The sequence below is a fragment of the Phalaenopsis equestris genome, unplaced genomic scaffold, assembly GCF_001263595.1.
Source record: "Phalaenopsis equestris unplaced genomic scaffold, ASM126359v1 Scaffold000212, whole genome shotgun sequence".
In the NCBI taxonomy this organism is placed as follows: Eukaryota; Viridiplantae; Streptophyta; class Magnoliopsida; order Asparagales; family Orchidaceae; genus Phalaenopsis; species Phalaenopsis equestris.
The window spans coordinates 261,203-285,738 of NW_018164654.1; the positions used below are offsets into that span (position 1 = coordinate 261,203).

Below are 24,536 nucleotides of genomic sequence, written 5' to 3' on the forward strand. Positions count from 1 at the left end.
ATATATATATATATATATATATATACACATATATATATATATTTCTCACAGAGACTGAAATCGGTACTCTCGCGTCCTCTTGGCGTTTTTCTCTAGCGGGGGGAATATTTTTTTGGGGAAATTCTTTTATGGTGACCCAAAAATGGAGATTATTAGGAAGGAGTTTGATGCTATGAAACTATTGGGCAGTTGGAACATTGACCTACTTGACGGTAGACATGTATTTATTCAGCTATCTCATGATGCTGATTGCACTCGCATTTTCTCTCGTAAAACTATCAAAATTGACAATTGTTTTATGAAGATTTTGAAGTGGACAGTCGACTTTGATCCAAAAGCGGAGTCCCCTATTATTCCCGTTTGGATAAAGTTTATGGGGTTAAAATTACATTTTTTCAACATGGATCCTCTACTCTTTAGCAACTGCTTACGGTAAGCCTCTCAAGGTGGATAGTCTTACGCTTGCTGTCACTAGACCCTCTGTGGCTTGTGTGTTGGTGGAGGGTGGAGAGAAATATCACTCAACCAGCTCCGGATGAGATATGGATTTAAATTTGGTAGTATTCACAACGGGTATTGACAAAAAGTTGAAATGGAACCACATCCTCCCTATTGCTCTCATTGTAATATGTTTGGACACAGCTCTACTATTTGCTATCGACTGCATTCTCATCTAAAGCCAAATATCACAAAAGAACAATCACATATTATCCCTGTTGAGAAGATGCAACCTGATCCTCTTCCCAACACCGTTGTTCCTGAGGAAGAACAACTTACTACAGCTACAGATCTAGTTGTGCATATACCACCCACTGCTATTGAAGAAGGCTCACTAACACGTCAAGACACACGAAAGTGCTCCTTTGATCCAATAACAGATCAGCCGGTACAACATGTAGTTGCTGCTAATGCTCAACAATCTGCAAAGTTCAACACACATTAGACCAAGATCAGGTGAGCCAATCTTTCTGCAAAGCTCAGCACACATTAGACCAAGATCAGGTGAGCCAATCTTCTGCCATTCTTCCAGGAGGAAGAAGAAGAATGGAGGTCGACTCCAGCTCAGAAACATATTGGGTGATACATTTCTCACCAACTTATTAGCTTGCTCCTTTCCTAGAACCAGAGGAAGAGGCAAATCCAAATTGGGTGCTCTCTAGCCACCAGATACCTTGTATTTCAGCAGTTTTAGGTTTTTTTTTCTTTTTGTCTTTAATGTACTTTTCAGTAATTTCTAGTTTTGGAACTCCTTTTGGTTTTGGTGTTGGCAGGGAGCCATGTTTTGGGCCCTCCAACACATTGTATCAGTATCTTACTTTTTAGTTAATATATTAGCCTTTTGGGCTTTCAAAAAAAAAATAATATATATATATATATATACACACACACACACACACACACATCTTCATATATATATATATCTATTAGAAGTAATTCAACTACTCACCGATGCTATCCTTGTGGGATTTACTCGGGTCTTCACTGTTAAATTTCAATTGGATGGATCCACTGAAATTATAAAGCATGGTTATTTTTTAAAATTTTTTTATTTTTTATTTATTGACTATCATGAAATCTATGCTCTTATGACAATCTTTATCACATTTGGGTCCTTTTAGTATGAGAGAATGCAAATTTGGATGTTAATAATGCATTCTCTTCTAGGAATATTTAATTCTAGGAAAACAAATTTAGTCGACATTGAAACAATTTATTTGTGAACTTGGAAAATTAGCTCAAGCATGGCTCAAAATTCACAAAAGCTGTGAATCAACGGGGGTTCAAAGAGGGTTCATTAAAAGCTGTGAATCAACGGGGGTTCAAAGAGGGTTCATTATCCAGTGGGATTAATGAATTAATTCGTTTAACTACTAGAATAACCATTAAGACTTCGGTGGTACTATATTATGATAAGAAAGCAACTATCAATATAACACCCAATTCGATCTGATTAAAACTTGGGAGTAGTTCAAAATTTTTCATTTATTTGTCTTTTTTTTTTCTTTTTTTTTTTTTTTTAACGTTAATATACCTTAAACAAGATAGATGGAGATCGTGGTCAAAATTCTGCAAGGATATTGATCCATGCAGTTTACTTGCAGAGCATCTTTTCCATGACTGTTAGTCTATAGATGACTTTATTTTAGCGCATATAACAGCAACAATAAATTTACCACACAAAGATAGCCTGCTGATTCTTCGAATATTTTACTACTTTTTCATCTTACGCAGCTCCAATGATTATACAGTTTTTTTGTGGCGCTGAATGGAAAATTCTTTAAGCATCATTCATTCATTTTTATGACTTATGTGCTGTCTTAAAATCCGGAACGGATTGGCCGGTTTAGTTAGTTCTACCGTGAACCCAGCATGCATCCTGTCCAATTAACCTCTAAGCTTGTTTTTGCCATAGAACCGGCGAAAACCTGCTTGAACCGCTTGTTTAATTAATAAAACAGTCCTGCTCGGTTCAAACATAATTTTTTAATCTTCTTTAATTTCCAATCCAATGGTTTAAATTTTTTTAATAAAATTTAAATCTATAAATTATATTATGTTAAACTTATAGTCATAGATTCAAAAGCTTTTAAATCATATTAATATGAGCTTTGTTAAGTTAACCTCTGGCATGTTTATTGTTCGTGTTATCAAGCCCTTTCTTTTCCCATATAGACAGTAGAATGTTAAGTTTCTGTTATGATGTGGGACTAAAGAAACTTTGAATATGTTGGAATTAAGTTGGGCTGTGAAATTATTAAATGGGCTATGGGAAAAAGCATAGTAATAGTATTTTTATTTTTAAACTTTTTTTAATATAAACTTCATATTTTTAGTAATTATTATAAACAATATTTTTATTACAAATTTTATTCGTATTATAAATTATATAACATATCTAATATACTAGGTAAGATACAATTATAGCGACTGTATATTAAATATATTTAAAAACTAAAAAAAAAATTTTATGTAGATAGATAAATTTATATTACAAATTATATTCTTATTTTATATATATATATATATATATTACTGAAATCATTTAAAAAATGGATCAATTTTAGTTTAGTTAAAGTTAATTGTAGTTAGCTTAAAAAATTATTAGTAGGATTTACATACATCACGAAAACAAATAAATTTTGTTTTTACTTGTATAATTCTAATCTATAATTATATAATTTTTAATTTTTAAAATATATTTAATATACATATAATACATATTATTATATCTCTGTGTGTGTGTGTGTGTGTGTGTGTGTGTGTGTGTGTGTGTGTGTGTGTGTGTGTGTGTGTGTGTGTGTGTGTGTGTGTGTGTGTGTGTGTGTGTGTGTGTGTGTGTGTGTGTGTGTGTGTGTGTGTGTGATATAATTTTTAATTTTTAAAATATATTTAATATACATATAATACATATTATTATATCTCTACGAGTTTAATTTTGAGTTTTTAAATTTATAAATATTTATTATAATAATTGTGTATGAGTTTATATATTTTTATTATATACTTATATTATTGCATCATTTAAATCTTATTAAATAAATTAAATATCTGTTACATTCCCTGGTTCAAAATAGGTTCAATCATTTAATCTTATACTACTTTGTCTTCTCGTTCAATGAACATTTCGGTTTTCTCATCCTTGTTTAAGAGTTTACTTGTGTAATTAATTAATGATATTCTTGAAGTAACTTGAAAATCATTTATATTATTCTTTTAATACTTCTCCAAAATGACCTGTGCTTCATGTGATTGAATACGTTTTTCTTTGCACCCAAAATTCAGAGTATGTCTTTGTTACCTTCTCTGCTAAAATGCATTGATCGACTACTGCAATTTGACAGGTGTGTATTCTGCTTTCCACATGTCCAGATATGCATAATATTTTGTGAATTACATCTGCAGCTCTTTGTAGTTCTAGCTTATGATATTTTAATCTTTCTAGCAGCTTCATGCCTAGTTATGATGGAATCCTTGCTATCAACTGCCTCCACACCCTAGTGCGAGTTGCATTGAAGTTGTCAACCACAATTCCTTTTGTGAGTTTTTTTTTTCTTAAATTTGGTATTTTAGGTTTTTTATCTTCAAACTTAAAGCTGCCTTTTCTCCTTCGCATAACATGGCCTCTTTGTTCTGCAGGATCATGTTTGTGAGCTCATAAAACATTTCAAAAATGCAGAGAGATCGTCTTGGAAGATTCGAATCGAAGCAAATAAAGCACTTCTGGACCTCGAATACTACTTTAAAGGTCTTGATGCGGCTCTCTGTTTGTTTACCAAGCTCATGGTGGAAGAAGCTTCTTTACGAGGTTTGAGGAATACCAAATTTGTTTGACTTTATTGTCAATAATCTGATAAGATCCTTCTATAACTTGATACCAAATCTTCTCCAATCACAGGGCAAACAAAGTTGGCCGTCCATTTAGTGCAGCTATGTCAAATAAACTCTGAATCTGAAAATGAAAATGCTGCATCTTGTGCCACTTTAGTTGCTCTTTTACGGATTCTTTCAAGCCGAAAGGCCTTCAATAATGTCTTCCTTCGACACCACTTGTTCTGCATTTTCCAAATTGTTGCTGGGAGGTCTGTTCTTTTTGCATATCTTCTTCAAGTATGTTTTGACTACATTAGAATGACGACATGAAATAAGTTCCCGTTTCTGTTTTCTAGTTTATGTACGAAGGGAATTTGTATTTGAAAAAAAAGTTTCAAACCCTGAGGCCTTCAATGATGTCTTCCTTGGATACCACTTGTTCTGTATTTTCTAAATTGTTGCTGGAAGGGTAAATTCTGTTCTTTCATGCTTGCATATCTTCTTCGACACCACTTGTTCTGCATTTTTCGAATTGTCGCTAGGAGGTTAAGTTCTGTTCTTTCATCCTTGCATATCTTCTTCCAGTATGTTGTGTCTACATTGGGCTGATGACATGAAATAAGTTTGAGTTTCTGATTTCTAGTTATTGAATCGAATGACATCTGTATTTAAAAAAAGTGAAAAGTCTCAAAAACTGAGGCCTTCAATAATGTCTTCCTTGCATATGACTTGTTCTTCATTTTCCAAATTGTTGCTGGGAGGTTAAGTTCTGTTCTTTCATGCTTGCTTATCTTCATCAAGTATGTTGTGACTGCATTAGACTGACAACATGAAATAAGTTTCATTTTCTGTTTTCTAGTTTATGAAACATAGGGTATTTGTATAAAAAACAAAAAGTCTCAAACACTGATTTGAGCTGATTTAACCCATTCTGAAACCATTTGCAAACACTTCATTTAACTAAGCAGATTTTTTTTCTTTTGTTTATAAAATTGATCTACACGTACATGGTTTAAGTTTGTGGCCGAAAACAATTCATTTCAACTTAAACTAGTATGAAACCAGCGACAAATTTCTATATTTATTTATTTTATTTGAAAATCTGCTTGTATGGAGAACTTTTTTTAATGAAAAAAAGAGGGGAATGTCGGCCCGTTTTATCCCTCGGGAAGGGTCGTCGTTTGAGTTTATATATATATATGATTCTAATTATAAGTTTAGAAAATAATATTATGTTAGTTTTAGAAAAGTGTGACCGAACGAACCTCACATATTTGATAGTTTAAGAGGCTGAGCGCGATATCACAAGTAGTACACTACCCCGAAGGATATGCATATAACTTGTTAGTAGGCTTAACCATCTAAACTAAAAGATTTATCACATCTGTTTGGTCTGCGAAACCTTTTTATAAACCGACAAGTTTCCCTATTTAACATGGAAAGTTAAATAGGGTTTATTTTAAACTGAGTTCTTAAGTTCTCTATAAAAACAAACTCTTATAGTTAATTACATCTTAAATGGCCGAAGTCAAATAATCAGAAGTACTAGTTTTCGACTCAATTAAGATCAGGGGTTTTGCCTTCAAGATTGTAAATTTTAGGTTTCCAAGGTTAAATATGAAGAAATCAAATAAGAATGACTCAAGAAAGGAACAATTATTTTCAAGAATCAATGGAGTGAAATGTAAGAAATATCACAGATCCGGGGGGAACCCCAATGACTTCCAACTATCTTGCGATTGGACCTTAACTCTAAAGAGACCTCCTACACCTCGTCGTCGTGGTCTCGATCGTCGCCCTCCGTTCGCTTGCTTCCACGCTCTGCTTCTTGGAAAGACTACTCTAAACTCCCTAAGATATTGATCATAGGCTCAGGGTTGTGGTGTGTATAAATTTACAGTTATTGGGTCAATGACTCGCTATGGGGTACTCTCTAAACCAGGTGTCCTACTAGCCTCTAACCTAAAAATTCCCCTGCAAGCCTGTGGAAGCAACATGAATTATAAAAGGGAACATGCTACGAAACACAGTAAACAGTCATATTGTATATATGAATTATGTGTATATGCAATAAAGTGTGCAGTAACAATAGTAAATGTTGTAAATGTAAAATAAATCTGTATACCTGACGAGTCGACAGCTCTGAAAAGACTCGAGAAAAAGCGGCAGAGGACCCACAATAACTCGAAGAAAACCGTCGAAAACACAAGGAAAATTCAGAGAAAATCATGAGTGCTCTACAAATATTTCGATAAAACCGTAGGAAAACACACAAAAATTTGAAGAAAGAAAGAGTAATCATTCGGGTCGGGCTAGGCTCAGAATTAGGTATTCTCGAGATACTCTGAAGGCAATTATCAGTCACCCGTATGTATAGAACCTGACATTCAACTGAAAATTGTTGTTATATTATACCAACTCAGGAGGGTACTCCTTAGCCTAGTACCGACAATTGACAAGTGGACAATCGAATTATATTATTTAGAATTTATATATTTTGGCATGCAAATATGTTTCATGCATATAAGAAAAAGTAATTTCAATTTCTTTTTTGTGGTCAAAATACTTTTGTAAATAGCGTATATGTTCTTATCGTATCTGCTCTTATTATTTTTTTATAAAAATTTGATTGTCCAAAAGTCAATCGCACTGTCGGGATAGGACCGCCAACAACCTAAGAGGGCAAGGGTGTCCTGTTAGCCTAGTGTCGGTGAATAATATTGTCATCCAGCATTTCACCGGGTCCCTGGATTGGATCCCGATTGCCGTAGGATGGAATATTATTCCACTCTACCAACGAATGTCTTTATCATCAATGTCTAATACCCAAAAAAAATTGTCCAACTTACGACTTTGCTTAATAGTTTAACATATAGTCGCAGCTATACGTGCGCACTTATGTTTCAGATATAAGTGCCTAATACCCAAACCAAGAAGCAAAGAAAATGAACCGAAAAGCAAGAAATGCAAAAGAAGGCTAACTCGCCTCCAAAGTCAATTTAGAAAGAAAGGCCAAAGTGGTAGAAGAGATAACCTAAAACATCCAACCGGTGGGACTCCTTGATTGAGCGATGAGATGGGGCACACTCCCAAGTTCTGACTCCAACACATTTCTAGAAGGCATACCATAGAGGACACCACGCTACCCCCAAGCCTTCCCCAAAAAATGTCAAAAGAAATTCCCCTCTTTTTTTTTTTTTTAAATCAATTCGGCCCCGAGAGTGGAGTCCTGAATTCTCTCTCAACATTTAATAGATTATTCCTCGAAAAGGGACATTCAAATTCTTTCAAGCAACAAAGATTGAAGTATGCAATTCATAAAGTTTAAAACATCTGATTCTATCACAAATTAAAGCTTCCATGCGGTATGAGTCCCACACAACACAAAGAAACCCAAACAGGTGCCCACGACTAGGAACAGGAGGGGGACCAAACAAATCAGCGCCCGGGGAACCAGCTCAACACAAAGAACCTGAAATAGGTGCTCTCGAGTAGGGCTAACAAAAAGGCCACCCAACTGACACAAAAAGGAACCATCTAGATGCTCTCGGGTAGGGGCAGCAAGAAATAAATAACCAAATAAGGTGACCACAGCTAAGCGGCGAAGGAAGCCACCACCAACAAGTTCGCGAGCAAGGGCAACCAGGGAGCAGACCAAACCCAAGCCCACCCCCAACAAGCTCACGGGCAGGGACATCACAAAGGGTCAGCTAAGCCCCAAACAAATACCCAACAAGCTCACAGGTAGGGCTAGCAGAGAGGGCAAACTAGGCACAGGCAGCACACCCAACAGATTCACAGGTAGGGACGACAAACAAAAGGGGAGCCACCAATTAACACACAAGCCAACATCCAACAAACTCATAGGCAAAGACAGCAGGAAAGCTAACGTCCCAAACACTACAATCCATTGGCAAGAACTCGCGGCTAGGAGCAATGAGGGGAAGCCACCAGCCCCAACACAAAGTGGCAAACCACAAGAAGGCGTTCTCAGGTAGGAGCAGCAAAGGGGAGGCCACCAGCCCCAATACAAAGAGAACCACAAACAGGAAGGCTCACGACCAGGAGGAGCAACACAGGGCCCCAAAACAAGGCTTCTAAGAGCTTGATAATCAAACATCACCAACTGCAGGTGTCTCAAACATGGGGGAGCAGCAACGAACAAAGCAAAATCCCCTAAAACAAACCTTTTCAAAAGCTCAAAAAGACAATATTTCATCCAACATATGATTCGAATAGAGGGGAAACAACAGGGAATAAAATCGAGCCCCAAAACAAGCTCTAAAAGCCTCAGAAAAGCAAATGCCAGCTGCACTAGTATTCGAACAGAGAAGGCAGCCATAGGGGGGAAAAATAACCGAGCCTCTGAAACAAAATCCAAAAGCTTTAAAAACCAAGTTTCCACTCAACATATATTTCGAGTAGGGGGGATAACAAGAAACAAAACTAAGCCCCAAATAAAACTTCTGAAGAAAATCTCGGCATTAAATCAGTTCAGCGAGGAGAAACGAAAAAACCGTAGTCCACAAGGACAAAAAAAATAGCCCTCAAACTTCCACATACAGGTATAGATGTGCTAAGAACATGAGGAAGAAGCAGTTAAATCAGATTTAACATAAATGCTAAAATTCTAGTAACTGATAGTAAGCCCAACATGAGATACTAGCTAAGGTAAACAACCTCCTGCATAACATTCTTGGCCAAACAACATGAAGCAGTTAAATCAGATTTAACAGAAATGCTAAAAGGTATAAACATTCGTAGCAGTAAGCAATGACCCCTCTCTTTTTTTTTAAAGAAAATGGCAAGATAATCAGGTGTACGCCAAGGTAAACTCCTCCTCAAGATTCTCCTTTTTTTTCTCTTTTTTTTTTTTTTTTGCTTGAATCAACATATTTCATATGAACAGCACCAAACTAAAAATAGAGCAGAGCTAGATTCGCAGGAAACGAAGGAGAACTTGAGACTTTTAAAAGCAACAAAAGAAAAGCCCATAACCTCCAAACACCAAGCCCCACATGCACCACAAGCACCTAGCCAGGCATAAATTTCAGCAGAACCTCTCCAAGCTCCAAGTTTCGTAACCTCACAATCCTTCCCTGAGAGGGGTCTTTATAGCAGAGGAGGGGAGGAGAGGAAATAACACGGCTTACCAGAGGGTGAATCCAACTCAGGGATCGATCCAACAAAAGAAAACAACCCGCAAGAGTCGCAGGGGTTATCGGGAAGCAGAAGAAATGCTGCATTCGTGACCTAGGTAACAAAGGCACCAGAGTCAACTTACCACGAAGTAGTCTCTCCTTCAGCGAGACGAAGCAGAAGGTGCTTCGGGAAGGAGGATCCTGAGCAGAAGCTGCGGGTGAGGGGCAAGAGGTCAAACCTTCGTTCTTGTGAAAGGGGCTTCGGCCAGCTTGGTCATCGAACGAGGGAGAAGACTTGAGGAGGGCTCGGTGCTATGGCTCAGACCGAAGGTGGAGGAGGCGAATTAGGGATTTAGAGAAGATTAAAACCCACAGCCTCTTAGTATCCTATATATTTATATATTAACATAAATATTAATTATATAATATAAGTTATGCAAATTTCTCCGATCCGTGCATGATTCGACCTTGCCCCGAGCATATCAAGGATGGGTGTCTGCCCTAACTAAATTCGACGTTCCAGACGCGTCGGCACGGTCTGTTTCTTCATCCAGGGTTGCCCGGTCAACTTTGTTGATGACCAGGTTGAAAACGCGTCAAACTCAAATTTCTTTAAAATTCTTGGTCATGATCGGTCATAGAGCCTCCTACGGGTGCAGGTGACGTGAATTTCGAGAATTGTGCGTGTCGAAGTGTGCACTGTGGTATTCGTGCAACGTGCAAGCGTGCGGGGGTTGCAATGGGTTTTCCTATGGTTTCAGATCCTAAGGAGGGGTTGCAATGGGTTTTCCTATGGTTTTAGATCCTAAGGATACTCGACTCTAGTTTCGTCGCGTTGGTTATAATTGACTCAACTAAGTGTTGATGATTTTAGAACCAGTCTCATGAAATTGCAAGTCAAGAAGTGGTCGAATTTCTAATATGTGTGGGCCCCAAACTAGTCCTCTAAGAGAGTCAGTAGGAAACCCTAAGACTAGATCCTAGACTCTAAAAAGAGTAAGAGGCCTCACAAAAAATGAGGTCAACAGAGAAAAAAAAGAAGATTTCTTCATGCAAGTGAATCTTTTGGGTATATTGCTATTGGTGATTTGTCTTCTCGAGGTCCTTATTGTTATTGGTTTTTTGCAGTAGCACCTCAAATCATTCCTGTTCATCAGACATATAACCCCAGGCTCTCTCTCTCATGCCTTTAACTTTTATGTTGACAGGTTTTTGCTTATCATAGGTAATCATAATTACATCACCGACTTAGGGTTCTTGGAGGGGGCTGAGGGATTGGCTAATAATATAAAACTCTCAAAGCAAAAGTGTCCTATAGGTCTTTCAATAAAAGCTGAATCGGTCCATTTTTGGACCACTAGGGTGGATTAAGGGCCCAAAATCAATGGGACTCTCCTTCTCTCAAATTAGCCAGCATTGCCACACATATCCTTGATGAAAATGGTGACCTTGTTGTGGTTGTTGGACAAGGATTACAACATGGAACAGTTCATAGGTGGAGCTTGAAGCTGTTCTTTCCATAAGAATCATTTTATCATTGATGCATGTATTGATGGGCATCTTCATTGAGGGAGATAACATAAATGTCATTAAAGTTTTTTTTTCAGAGCATGGAGTCCTGCATTTGGAGGAACCAACCAGTATTGAACTTGACATAGCTTTCTTATCCTCTATTAGAGAATTTTCTTTTTTTTTCTTTTGTACGCTGGGAATACAATGAAACGTCCCATTTTTGTGCCATGCTTGTTCTATCAAACTCTTCTGTTTGGAATCATATAGATTCTGATCCGTCCTTATTCTAGTTTATGAAGGGATGACATTGACCACACTCAATATGCTTAGATGCTTATTTTTATAACCCTTCTGTTTTATTAATTCAAAATGCACACTTTAAAAGGTAGGAAAAGCTTCATCGTCATTCTCAGAAGCATTTGGATTCTCGTAATACTACAAGAAATTAGCAAACATTGAAGGTATCATAAATACTGTAGTCACCCAATAGACTGATCTTGTACGCATTTTTGTTTATCTTCTCAACAGCTTTAAATGAACCATTAACTCTGGGATTTAGCTTCCCAAATGAATCTACAGGAAAACTCTCATTTTTTATTTTGATCCATGCCAAATCACCTTTCTTGATAACCCATATTTCAGAACTTAGCCTGTTTTTTATGCTTGGTATTCTATTTGGCAACTTTTGTTCCATCAGATTCATATAATGTCGGAATCTTTTTTTCCCTTGTTTCTATATCAGTCCTAAGCTGAGTGGCTAGAAGTAGACATACTAACTCCAACGAAGTGAAAGGATTCCCCTTCTATGTAATCTCAAAGGGCATGTACTCAATTGATTGGTTGGTGGGCTTATTGTAAGCAAACTCTACCCATGTAAGATCAAGTTCCACTATATGATAGTTTTTCTCAAAAATCATTTTAGAAGGTTTCTTGAATTGAAATTTCTTAGTCATTTTAGAAGACTTTATCAAATATTTCATTTATTTGAGGGTGCGCTATTGAACTAAACTGGATATTTGTTTCCAAATTTCACCATAAAGTCTTCTAAAATGACTAAGAAATTTCACATCTTAATCTAATGTGATGGCTTTGGGTACATTATAAAGATTAACTATTTTTCTGAAGTATAAATCTATAATTTGAGAAGCCTTAGTATACAAATTACGTTATCTTTGAGAAGCGGTCCACTGCCACCATAACAAATACTTGCCACTTTGTGCTAGTAAAGGCCCAATTTGAAATCATGCTAACATCCACCCACGATAACTTTGTAAGAGAGCTGAGAATATATATACCTATATTTTACCTTTAGACCTCAGCTAAGTGGCAAACCATGCATTGTTTAGAATGACTTTCACAATTCACACCAATCTAGGCTAACAGGAATTTTATTTCGTCATGAATGATTATTGCTGATACAAAAATGTCTTGCCATCCTTCCATTGTGGCAGTCTTGCGAACTGCGCTTCTGGAGTGAATTCTTATGAATGCATAGCTTATAAAGAGTGCACTATGTGGAGGAGTCTTACTAATTTATAAGAAATTTTCGTCGTAGGTGAAATATTTTGTTTGGAATCATTTAACTTCTCGCTAGAAAAGGAAATATGATGTCCTTCTTGGATTATTATAACTCCAATACCTTTAGATGAGGCATCACACTCCATCGCGAACATCTGACTGAAATTTGAAAGAGCTAGAACTAGGACCCGAGTAATTTTTTGTTTGAATGCCTCAAAAGTAGCTTATGCCCCATCTCTTTGAAAAGATTTATCTAATTTGAGAAGCTCTGTAAGTGGTATCGCTATGGAGCTAAGATGTCTTTTAAATCTTTTGTAAAAAAAAATATAGTCTATAGAACTGTTATATTTTTGTAAACGACTGTGGATTGAGCCAGTTTATGATGGCCTCAATCTTAAGATGGATTCTTTAAAATTCTAGTTATTGATATATCATAAGATAAAAACCAACTTTATATTGTCAAAAGGTGACACTTTTTCGAATGACCATATAGTTGGGTTGTCTGAAGCACCTAAAAAATCTCTCGTAAATGCTACAGGTGATCCTTCATTGAGTATTTGTATACTAGGATATCAACAAAATATACAATAACAAATTTTCAGATGAATGCTAGAAAAATTTTGTTCATAAGTCGCATAAAAATACTATTCACTCATACAATCCATCTGAGTCTCGAAACACCTAAAAAATCTCCCATATGTACTTCAAGTAAACCTTAACAGAATGGTTGTATATTAATATATCATCAAAATATACAATGACAAATTTCTAGATGAATACTAAAAAAATCATGGTCCATTTGCATGAAAGTACCATTCACTCGTGTAATCTTCAAGTCTTTGAAGCTATTTTTCACTAATCTCTTAGTTTCATCCTAATATGATGGTAATCACTGGACAAATCGTTCTTGAAGAAGATTTTGGCTATTCGTAGTTAAATTAATAAGTCATCTAATTGTGACATGATTTGATACTTGATGGTGATTTTGTTCACAACACTATTACCAATTCACATATGCCTATAACCATCACTCTTTGGCATATTTAGAGTAGGAATTGTATGTGAGCTAGTTCTCTCATGAGCCAAGCCTTAGTCTTTAAGTTTGCATCAACTTCTACTCGGTTGATTGCATCTAGCATGCACGTCAGTTTGGTTGGATCGATCCTAGGATGAAGTCAATGGCATGTTAAATCTTTCTTAGTGGTGGCAACCCAATGGGTAAACTATTTGTAAGGACAGAGTGTCACTATCTCTTATATTAGTTTTTTAGACTTACTTCCTAAGATCATCATTGCTAGTCTTACTGGTGTCTCTCTCAAAAGCTTACTAAAAAGTAGCACAAGGCACTATGTTCTCAAACTTTATATGAACGCTCACCAGCTTAGATTTCTTCCAAGGTAAAAGTATGATGTGCTTTTTATTCTTAGTGAATGTGTGATTTTTAACCATCATATTTTATGCAACAATCATGCTACTCGGGCTGCCCGATAACAAGATCCATAAGCACTATATCATACTACATCCACTTCTGAAACTTGTCTCCAAGAAAGAACTCCGCTAGGCATCTCTTATTAACTGTGGTTTTTAATCCTTCTCTTCAATCATTATAAGGATTATGGTTGTGTGCTTCTGAGTGTTGAGGTTTGATATATCTAAAATATGTAGTATTTTTAGACACATTTTTATACCTATTTTTGTGATATTGCGCTTTAATGGAAAATCAGTATATGTTTTTCTTTCAGGTATAAGTAAAAAGGTGAAAAATGATAAAATGAGTGAAAGAAATTAAATTTAGGGCAAAATTGTGAAAATGGTGCAAAAGTGTTTTGGTGCCTAAGCGCCAGATCCGGCGCTTAGGCGCCGGTGAAACATAGAAAGCCGCTCCTAAGCGCCAGAGGCCCCGGACATAAGCGTCAGAGATGGTTATTTGACGTTTGAATTAATTTTGTTAAATTTTGAAGGGACATTTGAGACACATATTGGCTATAAAGGGTGTTTATGATCACTAGAAACGAAAACTTGTGAAACGAGACATCATTTGGAGAATACATCGAATTGGGACACATTTTGAAGAGTTACCAAGACACTTCTTGGAAATTTATAAAAGAATGAAGTTGAGACTTTTAGAAGTGTGCTTGAAAAAGGGAGAGTCTTGAGAAGTTCTTGAAGAAGTTTGCGGAGAAAAGTTTGGAGAGATTTTCACGCACCACAAATTTATTTTATCATTTTTGTTTTTAGTTTTATTGTGAGAGTTAAGAGTGTTATAAAAGAGAAGAGATTCAAAGGAACTTCAAGTGTCTGGTGGGGGATTTAAGTTAAGTTTTTATATTTGTGTTTTAACTACTTTTGGTTTTAATCGAGACTTCTTGTTGGTTTGACAATGATTTCTACTTTTAAACTAAAATGTAGTTTTATTTTCTCCATGGATTCTGAGTAGTTTTATTTATCTTTCTTCTAAAAATGATAAGTAATTAACTTTTGATTGGAAGTTGTGGAGAGTATTGATCTTTAATATTGGAAGAAATTGTGATTATTTAAATCCATGCACTTCATTTACTTCTTGGTTTGACCAATCCAGATGTTAAAAGTGAGAACATGTAAGATCCGAGCTATTATTGTCTCAGTCAGCAATTGAAAAGAATCACATAAGGTTGTATGAATGAGAATGTAGTTCATATGATTGAGTGCAAATAAATATAGAAATATTCATTGATGGGCATAGAATTGGAGATTTTAGAGTGATAGAAGTTTGTTGTTTTAGGTTATGATACGAAATGTTAGCCCCCAGGTGGAGGGAACCGAGAGAAATTTAGAGTGAGAGTTAGTATATTCTCTGCTTAGCCGGTATTCAAACTATTCAAACTTTAAATTAGTCAATGTTCTTTATAGCATCTCTAGTAAGGGTAAAAAATAATATTGCTCCTATTCGACACAACATAATTTGCATACTTCCAAAACATAAATCCTATGTTTATTACTGACTCATGATAAGGAGAAATATATTTTCATATTTAGTATTTTTCTTTTACAAACTCAAGTTATCTTTAGAAGTAATTATTGTTTTGTCAAAATATCAAAAAGATTTGAATTTTAATTACTATAAAAATATCTATAGTTTAAGTAATTGTCTTTTTGAAATACAAATTTTCTTGTTCAAAAGTGCATATTGTGAATTTCCCTGTGGGTTTGATATTCATGTCTTAATAAAAAAGTCTTGTATTACTTGATAGTATTACTTGATAACGTTGATAACGATACGTATACTTGCGTAGTATCTCAATATATATATAAATTACAAAGTTAAATTCTTATTTTCTCCAAGATCAAGTTTATCAACAAATGATGAGGCTTACTGTTATAAAATAATGAAATATAAAAGAAAAATATAATCAAAGACATTGTTATATTGTTGCATATAAATAGTTCGGAAATCAAAGTTCAATTTATCCATCATTGTGGTAGACATCAAAATTCACAATTTCTTTTGTTATTGATGAGATTGCACGCTTCTCCCTTCACGGTGTAAGAAGTATAAATGACATGGTGGAACTACTATTGCTCGATCTTAGGCTCTGACCGAATGATCCGTTGAACTATTAACATCTCTGGTACTGTTCTAAGGCTCCTAGAAGGCGTGCGAGAATACAAGAAATGGATAAGTTGTAAGAGGGGTAAAGAAAATGGGAGGAATGATGGCGGGTGTGAATAGTTGTGGGACAACGAATTGAAAGTGAAAAATAGCAGTTTTTTGCTTTCAAACAGCAGTTTTGTGCAATCAAACAACAGTAGCTGATGGAAAAGATAGTTGTTTGATCTAAAAATAGTTGTCGAATGACAAAATGGTGAGGCATGGCAGTGAGGAGGGTTCAGGGTCTGTCTCTAAGCAGTACAATGGGTGTAAATGATGTGACGAAGCCATTGCAACTCTCGTTGGCTCTCTCCATAGAATTAATCGGATTACTAGCATCTCTATTTTGTTTGCTAGAAGGTGGTATTCTTCTTTTATTTAGTCATTTTCTTCGGTAAACTTAAACCTTAAACCCTAAACCTTAAGCCTTAAACCTTAATTTCCTGCGTAACTATCTATATTTTCCACTACTCCTAGCTTAGTAAATGAGGTCTTCCTATTGTGTAGGCAATTAGGTGTAATGTACCTAAATTCGTAGCACAAGCACTTTTTGGAAGGAATGAATTTAGGAGTGCTGGTGGTCTTCACATTTCTCAATTTTGGATTGGTTTCTCCTTGGCAGGGTCGACTTTGGTGCTCCATTGGGTGTGCTCTTACTCTTCGATACAATGACTGAACTTAGTTTGAAGGGTGGTGTGGACCTGATACTACTCTATTATCTCTCCACCTTCATTGCTAAAGTTTGGACATTCTTAATGTCCAATAGGGTTGCAATTGTACCCATTATTGGTGGATTATTTCAATCCTCCAAGATGCAGCGCTATTGTGCTCCTCTGATTCCATCAACTTATATTTCAACATGAGTTTATCAAACCCATTTGTGTACTTCACAAAAAAAAAAAATTCTCTAGCGCAGGTTGTGAACTTTTATAAATATATTCAATTAGTAATTCAGAGGGAGAGATGTGATCTTATTATTCTCTTCTCATTGTGAAAGAGTTCATGCTATCCCACAATGAGTAGTTCTTCCTAAGCTTGATAACTATCAATGTAACTCTTTTCTTTTGGGGAATATCCTTGTACTTGTAAATTTATTCAACTGTTTGAAGTCACTTTATAAAATTATTTGGATATTTGCGACCATCAAAATTTTATAAATCAAAATTTATTTCAATATCCTAGCTTCTCTGATATTCAATGTCAAATCAACACGACATTGGCTCTTCGTCACTTGATGCTTTTGTGGAAGGGATTTATTTTTTCATCTTGATATGACGAGTAAGGGTAACTTTTTTCTAGTTGTCTTCTCTCAGAGCAGGCAAGCCTTTATTGCAATTAAATGATTTCCTGTTTTATATCCTTCATAGTAAACTCTTAAACACCCTGTTGAGGGTTTCTCCTTGATTGCATTGTGTCTCGTTTTTCCCATTAAAATTCTGGCCAAAAAGAAATTGTGGTTTAGGGTTAAGATTAATTTTTTTGTGGGGCTATTAGATTAAGTTATATGGAATTTTAGTTTGGGAGCAAAGGAAGATTAACAATTTAGATTTTATAGTGTTTGGATACTAGATGAAGCTGATCAAGGGCTCCTATAAGGTGTGAAAGAATAGAAGAAATAGATAAGTTGTAGGAGGGTAAGGAAAATGGGAGGAATGATTTCGGTCGAATTCTAACATAAGCAGTAGCGAGATAGTGAGCCTGAAGTAGAAACAACAATTTTTTGCTGCCAAACATTAGTTTTTTTGTTATCAAACAGGAGTAACAACGAGCAAAGATGGCGGTCTAATCTAAAAAAAGTAATCGAACAAATAAATAGCGAGGTAATGGTGGCAATGAGGGTCCACCACCTATTCTTGAGCAAAATAGAAGAACTTACAAACAAAAAATGATACAACACTGGATAGCGTAAAGCAGAGTACAAAATTTTTATACGCAACAAAAATAGCAAGTCCCCTCAAATAGAAAAAAAATAACTTATAAATAGGTTTTTAATAGAACATAACTGAAATTAAAAAAAAATTGAAATAAATAAAACATTGTACAGAAATTGCTAACTGGATAGGATACCCATTTGGTCTTCCTGTGGTCGTATAAATTTCTGCTTATGAGATGTCATTGTATTTTCGCAATTCAGATTGAGGGGTCTCTGATCCAGTGATTAGGAAGGCACTCTCATGTCAATCGCTCCCACGTCTGTTGGGGATTTGATACTTATTCATATTCTCACTCTCTTCTATGGCTTCAGTATCTCTGTTCGTTTCTTCCTTTACACGCTACTTAGCGAAAGATATTATTGTTTTATATAGGTAATTGGATACTGTAACAAGAATAAGAAAAAAAGCCTTCATCGGACTAAGTGGGGACGGCTATATGAATCTTTTTCCTCCATTGGTTCTATTGAGTGTCATATTTTTAGTTAATTCTAATAAATTAAGCTCATTTTCTATACAACTTTCTCAAGTCTTTAGGCCTACCTCTACCTTTCTTAGTATAAATCAAATCTAAAACATCTACTTTCCAAACCTGGTCATCTGATGACCTAAATGTGACCAAAATATCTAAGGTGACTCTAATTTTGCCTGCCACTGTGGAGTAGGAGCTACTCCGGCCCTTTTATAGATATATTCATTTCACATTTTTTCTCTAAGGGTAAAACCACTAATCCATTTGAGCATTCTCATCTTAGCAAAATTAAATTTTATGCTTCTCTTTTACAAGCCAACATTCTATGCCATTAAACATTAGAGGTCTTAACATCCTCTTATAAAATTTTTTCTAAAGTCTAAGAGATGCTTTTCAAACACACAATAGGACCAATGCATTCCTCCACTTCAACCTTCCAACTTGAAATCTATTAATAGCATCCTCATCTATATCATAATAACATTGATCAGTAGACTCGAGCTATAAAAATCTTTCACTCATTTTTCTGACTTAATCGCCCATTGTTACAACCCCACTAATAGAACTGTTATCACTAAAATTACATTCTATGTTTTCAATTTTAGATCTATTTAAACATGAGTCTTTATATTTAAGCCCACATCTTTTTGCTTTAGTTATGGATGTTCTAACTGGATGTAATACATAATTCGATCAATCTTTGATGTAATACATCTGAAATAGAAAACAAATTCGGTCAATCCTCCTTGTGTTCGAACACAACAACTTTAGTATATATGTCTTTAATGATTTGTATATAAGAAAATATCAACATCTTTCTTTTATAAAAATCACCAAAGTACCTCTCTTTGAACTTTATCATAGGTTTTTTCTAAATGATCAAAAATCATATCTAAATTCTACTTGCACTTTATATTTTTCCATCAAATCTGTCAGTAAATGTTTAGCTTTCATAGTAGACTTTTCGGCATGAATCAAAAGTGATTTTGAGAAATTTTCTTATAATGCTGGAACCAATGTTTCAATTACTCTCTCCCATAAGTTTAATGTATTACACATTTACTTAATTTCTCTATAATTTGCATATTGTTATTTAACATTTTTAAAAATATGAATCAATAGACTATTTCTTTACTCATCATGAATTTTTTTAATATTTAAAATAATATTAAAATATTTGTAAGTCACGAAATTCTCAGTTCTACTAAATATTTTCACACTTATATTGGAATACCATCAGGTTCTATAGTTTTTTCACATATCATTTTCTAGATGATGATATTTAATAAAAGCGAGTGAGATATTTCGATAACCTTTTCAATAAAAATTGTGAAAATACAAATGATTTTAGTGATATCATTTTTTTTTTATTTTTATCCTTAATACACTTTATTTAAACTAAATCTTTAATTTACTTATATTTTTGCTTAACTTGTTTATACATATATCTTTCACTATGTTTTGTGTTTAATCTATTATAAAGATCGCTAAAAAATAGACATTTTTAGTATTTCAAATTATTCTCTTAGTCTCCTTACAGGTCACCTTATATTCTTCTCAATTTTCAAGGTTTTTTACTTTTAAATCAATGTTTAAAATGTTTTTTTTTAATGTTTTCTTGCACATTATTATTTTACCATCAACTATTTTTATTCATAAGAATTTTTTCTTTTAATTTTTATCACACATCTTTTAATAATAAAATCATAAGATAAAGCAAAATCTAATATGACTCTCTTTTCTTTATTAGTCATTCCAAAATCATAATCATCATGAATACTTATAAACTCTTGTATAAGTCTACCAACATATTTATTTAAATCTCTTACAATATTCCTACTTCAGGAGTTATCCTTTGTATTAATATTTTTTGGTCATTCTAAAATTAAGAATTTTCTTATCGACAATAATTTTAGATCGATAATTTCTTATTCAATTCTATTAATTTTTACAGTATTATTTTTCAAACTCATATATAATTACACTTATAACATTTTTAGTACGATTTCTACTTAAATACCAAAGTTTAAAACTTAAATTATTAATTTTTTTAGCATTTTTCTCTAACTCATTTAGTTTTTTTAATGCATAAGATATTTATCTTCTTATTAATTATAATATATACTAATTTTTTTTAGCTTATATGTGAGAGTATTGATATTCTAAGTTTCTGTCCAAATATTTTTTTCATGAACTAATTTTTTTGCTTGGATCTGTTTATAATTTAGTAACTCTTATTTATTTAACATTGTATCCAAACACGGCACAAAGACACTTGCACATTTTTCACTATATTCAGATCATAAAGTGCATATCTTCCATAGGAAGACACAATAATTTAAAAGATTCATGTCTTGACAAAATTTTTACGTTGGCAGTCGACTCTCTAATGCAATCCTTCACTTTTTACATCGGGGACTTGGGTCCTGACAATGACAGTGTTAGGTAATTGGATATTATGTGCTCGAAATTATCAATTTGAAATTTTTCTTGTCTAGAAAGGTCTTGGGGCGTTGAATCTACCTCCATTCTCTCTACCCTGCATTAATTTCTCCTTTGATGGTGCTGGTTTGGGTGCTCTAACAGTTTTTTTATTGTTGCTTGACGCTGGGGTTGAGCTCTACATGATGAAAGTGGCGTTCTCAATGTGATGATGTTTTTTTTCTATCTTCACAACTAGGGTTTGTACGTGAAGTAGGATTAATATTTCATATCGCATTGTCAATGGATGGTTTCAAGACTCTTAATGTACAATGCGATCATGTGGTCATCTAGCTCCCCCAATTCACATTTTTGTAGGAGTTTTTCAAATTCATTTGTATTATCCTTCACATATAAATATCTCTTGTTTATATTAAGTTTTAGGAGCATACCCTGTTGATAATGTGGGAGTAGTATTTGTGTTACATCTCCCATTTTATCTTACACTATCTTATATACTTCACTTCTTATTGCTAAAGGCACTTCAGATTTTTCCTTTACAAGGTAGTGTTCTTCTTGAGTTTGATGTCTAATAATTTGCCCCTCCTATCTTGTAAAACATGTTTGTACTACTCATTTAATGATTTAGAGCCACTCGATAAAATCATTTGGATTCATTTGATTATCAAAATCATTCTCAATTCTAAAGTCATATTATCTCATTTTTTATATGCAATGTCAAGTCACCGAGGAGGCCCTTGGTGGCAGTAGTTAGCTACCTTTTCTTGTTTTGATGAGTCACTATTTTGGATTAGCAACTTTTTCAAGATGTATTTTTTCAAATTCAGCAAGCCTGTGCAGCAATTGGAGTATATTCTTATGCATATCCTCCATCGTGAGCTATTGGACATCCGTTTGTATGTTTCTTCTTGGCGGCATGATGGAACTTCACTTTATAATTTCAGCTAAGGGTAAAAGTGTAGTTTTAGGGTTGGCCAAAAGTTTAAGGTTTAGGGAAACATTGTAGGGGCGATTTTGGTGAAGCATGTTAGTTTTTGTAGATTTAGGGTTTGAGATATAAAACTTGTGTCTTCAAAGAGTTCTAGAATTAGGGTTAGTGTTTTTTACTCTGATGCTCTAAAAGCAAAAGCATCATATAGATTTTTCTGCAAATCTATTTATACTAAGCAAATAAAAATACTTTTAACCAATTCCAAAACTCAACAAATGGACTTCCTTGGGCAGGACATGAACCAATTCTATTTTGGACTGCCCTAATCAGCCTAATAACAACTTGGAAGTACATGCCTGCGAAAAAAGTAGTACTTGCAATTATTTATTTATTTGTATATTTTTTGTTTTCAAGTATCTACATTAACCAAAATATTTTCTTGAGTTCAATATATTAGCAGCCAAAATAAGATATCAATATCTCAAAAGAAAATTTTCTCATCCCGGGTTCAAAAGACGTTACACTCCGACAACTCAATGAATGATGAAAGTTTATTAACATTTTTTGCATTCTCAACATAAGATGTTGTATATAAATAATAATGAAAATAAGCAAGAAAGATAATTTATTTCATTTCATAAATAAAAGTCATGGTTAATGTAGGCAAATATTTTACTAAAATAAATTGAAATAATAATAAGGAAACAACCACCCTGACGCAGGAAGGAAGATATAATAACTAATGTGAAATTGAAAATTTGTAGTTATTTCAAATCAAATTTTACTAGTGTATGATTTAGCAGTTATTTATTATTCAATTTCAATGTGTGTGTGTATATATATATACACACTTGATTTTAACAGACACTCTAAAACTAGAAAAGTTAGTACCAACCCAATGAAACCTGACGGTTTTCTGTAGTTTCGTCACTTTGTGGGCTGTAGACACTACTAGCCATTATCCAAAAGTGTTCTACATACCTACATATCATCACTCACAAACGACCAAAATTTTTACAAATATAATATAGAAAAAATACGTTACTTTTCACTTTCTTGTAATATGACTAGTATTTAGTTGTGCAACAATAAAATAAGGTTGTTAATTATTTCAATATAAGCAATAAATGAAGCTTATGACATGTAAATTGAAACAGCAAGGGCATTATTGGTAATCTTATAAAATAGATATGAATCTAATACAAGTAGTCAGGATAACGTCCCTAACTAGAAAAGTTATGTTTATCCTTTAATAAGTAATATTTACATACCTCAACGCAGGCAATAAAACACTTAAAAATCTTAGCAGCTCAAGGAGCGTCAACTAGTTGCAACTCAAAGGTATAGTTTTAGAGGTATGCACGCACACGATTAATTATATCCCCATAATTCGGAAATATTTCTCATCTGTTTCCTTGTGTATGTATGTTTAAATAGATGCTCATGTTTTTTAAACACTAATATCCTTTCTCTTTAGCCCATGTTTTTTATACACTAATATCCTTTCTCTTTAGCCATACCGCTTCCATTGCTTATTCTCCGAAGGGTTTATTGCAGTTGATATAATTATATTAGATCAACCAATCAACCTAATATATTGGGATCTGTTTGGCAAAGTTTGTTTAGGTTTTGTTTTCCAAAAAGTTATCAGTGTTCTATGTGGCTGCAGTTTATTATTATTATTTTTTTTTCATTCAATAATTTTTTGCAATAAGAAGCATTTTTTCTTTTAGTTAGATTTACTGGTGTGTGTTGGTTGTATAAAAGCTCACATCCAACTTCTTCGGAAGGAAAAGTCTTTGCTTTACTCACTGTAGTTTTTAAAAACTAAACTAGTTTACTGCAACTGACTCAAACGGACTCTTAGTCCTCACAATAATTTCATTAATAGCCATCTAAAGATCCTTGTGAAACCATTAATTCAATTAGATTTAGTTGAAGTAGCAGTACACACCATATTGTGGCAACATGTTGCACAGCTTTCAACTTGGGTAAGGAAATAAACTGATCAAGCAAAAACAAAAAAAAAAATAAAAAATAAAATCAAAGATCCAATTTGTATCATGCTATCTTGTTATATGTGGATGACCTGGTTATGAAACGAATAAGAGTAGCCCCCTTGGTCATTCCCTCCCTTTGATTTGTGATATTTGTGTTTGCAGGGAGTTTCAGAAAAGATATTTGACTCTTGTATCTTTTCTATTTTGATGTATTTTTGTAAGTGTAAGAGTCAGTTCCATGATTCTTTCATTCTATCAGGGTACCAACACTTCACGGCTTCAGAAATGTCAAAATAAACCAGGTAACACCTATCAGAGATAATAAGCAGAAATCAAATGTAGATTCTCCTTATTATCTCTGAACTTCTGCATCAAACCTTTTAGAGGTATGCACGCACACGATTAATTATATCCCCATAATTCGGAAATATTTCTCATCTGTTTCCTTGTGTATGTATGTTTAAATAGATGCTCATGTTTTTTAAACACTAATATCCTTTCTCTTTAGCCCATGTTTTTTATACACTAATATCCTTTCTCTTTAGCCATACCGCTTCCATTGCTTATTCTCCGAAGGGTTTATTGCAGTTGATATAATTATATTAGATCAACCAATCAACCTAATATATTGGGATCTGTTTGGCAAAGTT

The 24,536-nt window shown here is 34.2% G+C and overlaps 1 protein-coding gene across 3 annotated transcripts in view; it reads left to right on the plus strand.

Annotated features, from left to right (window-relative positions):
• LOC110023122 (transcription initiation factor TFIID subunit 2) overlaps positions 1-24,536 on the plus strand; it is a 126,476-nt gene that overhangs the window by 98,869 nt on the left and 3,071 nt on the right. For all 3 annotated transcript variants that reach the window (XM_020722372.1, XM_020722371.1, XM_020722374.1), the window contains exons 21-25: positions 3,784-3,842; positions 3,947-4,037; positions 4,138-4,306; positions 4,397-4,580; positions 24,146-24,188. In XM_020722372.1, coding sequence (XP_020578031.1) covers positions 3,784-3,842; positions 3,947-4,037; positions 4,138-4,306; positions 4,397-4,580; positions 24,146-24,188 — 546 coding nt within the window. The remainder of the gene's footprint in view (positions 1-3,783; positions 3,843-3,946; positions 4,038-4,137; positions 4,307-4,396; positions 4,581-24,145; positions 24,189-24,536) is intronic.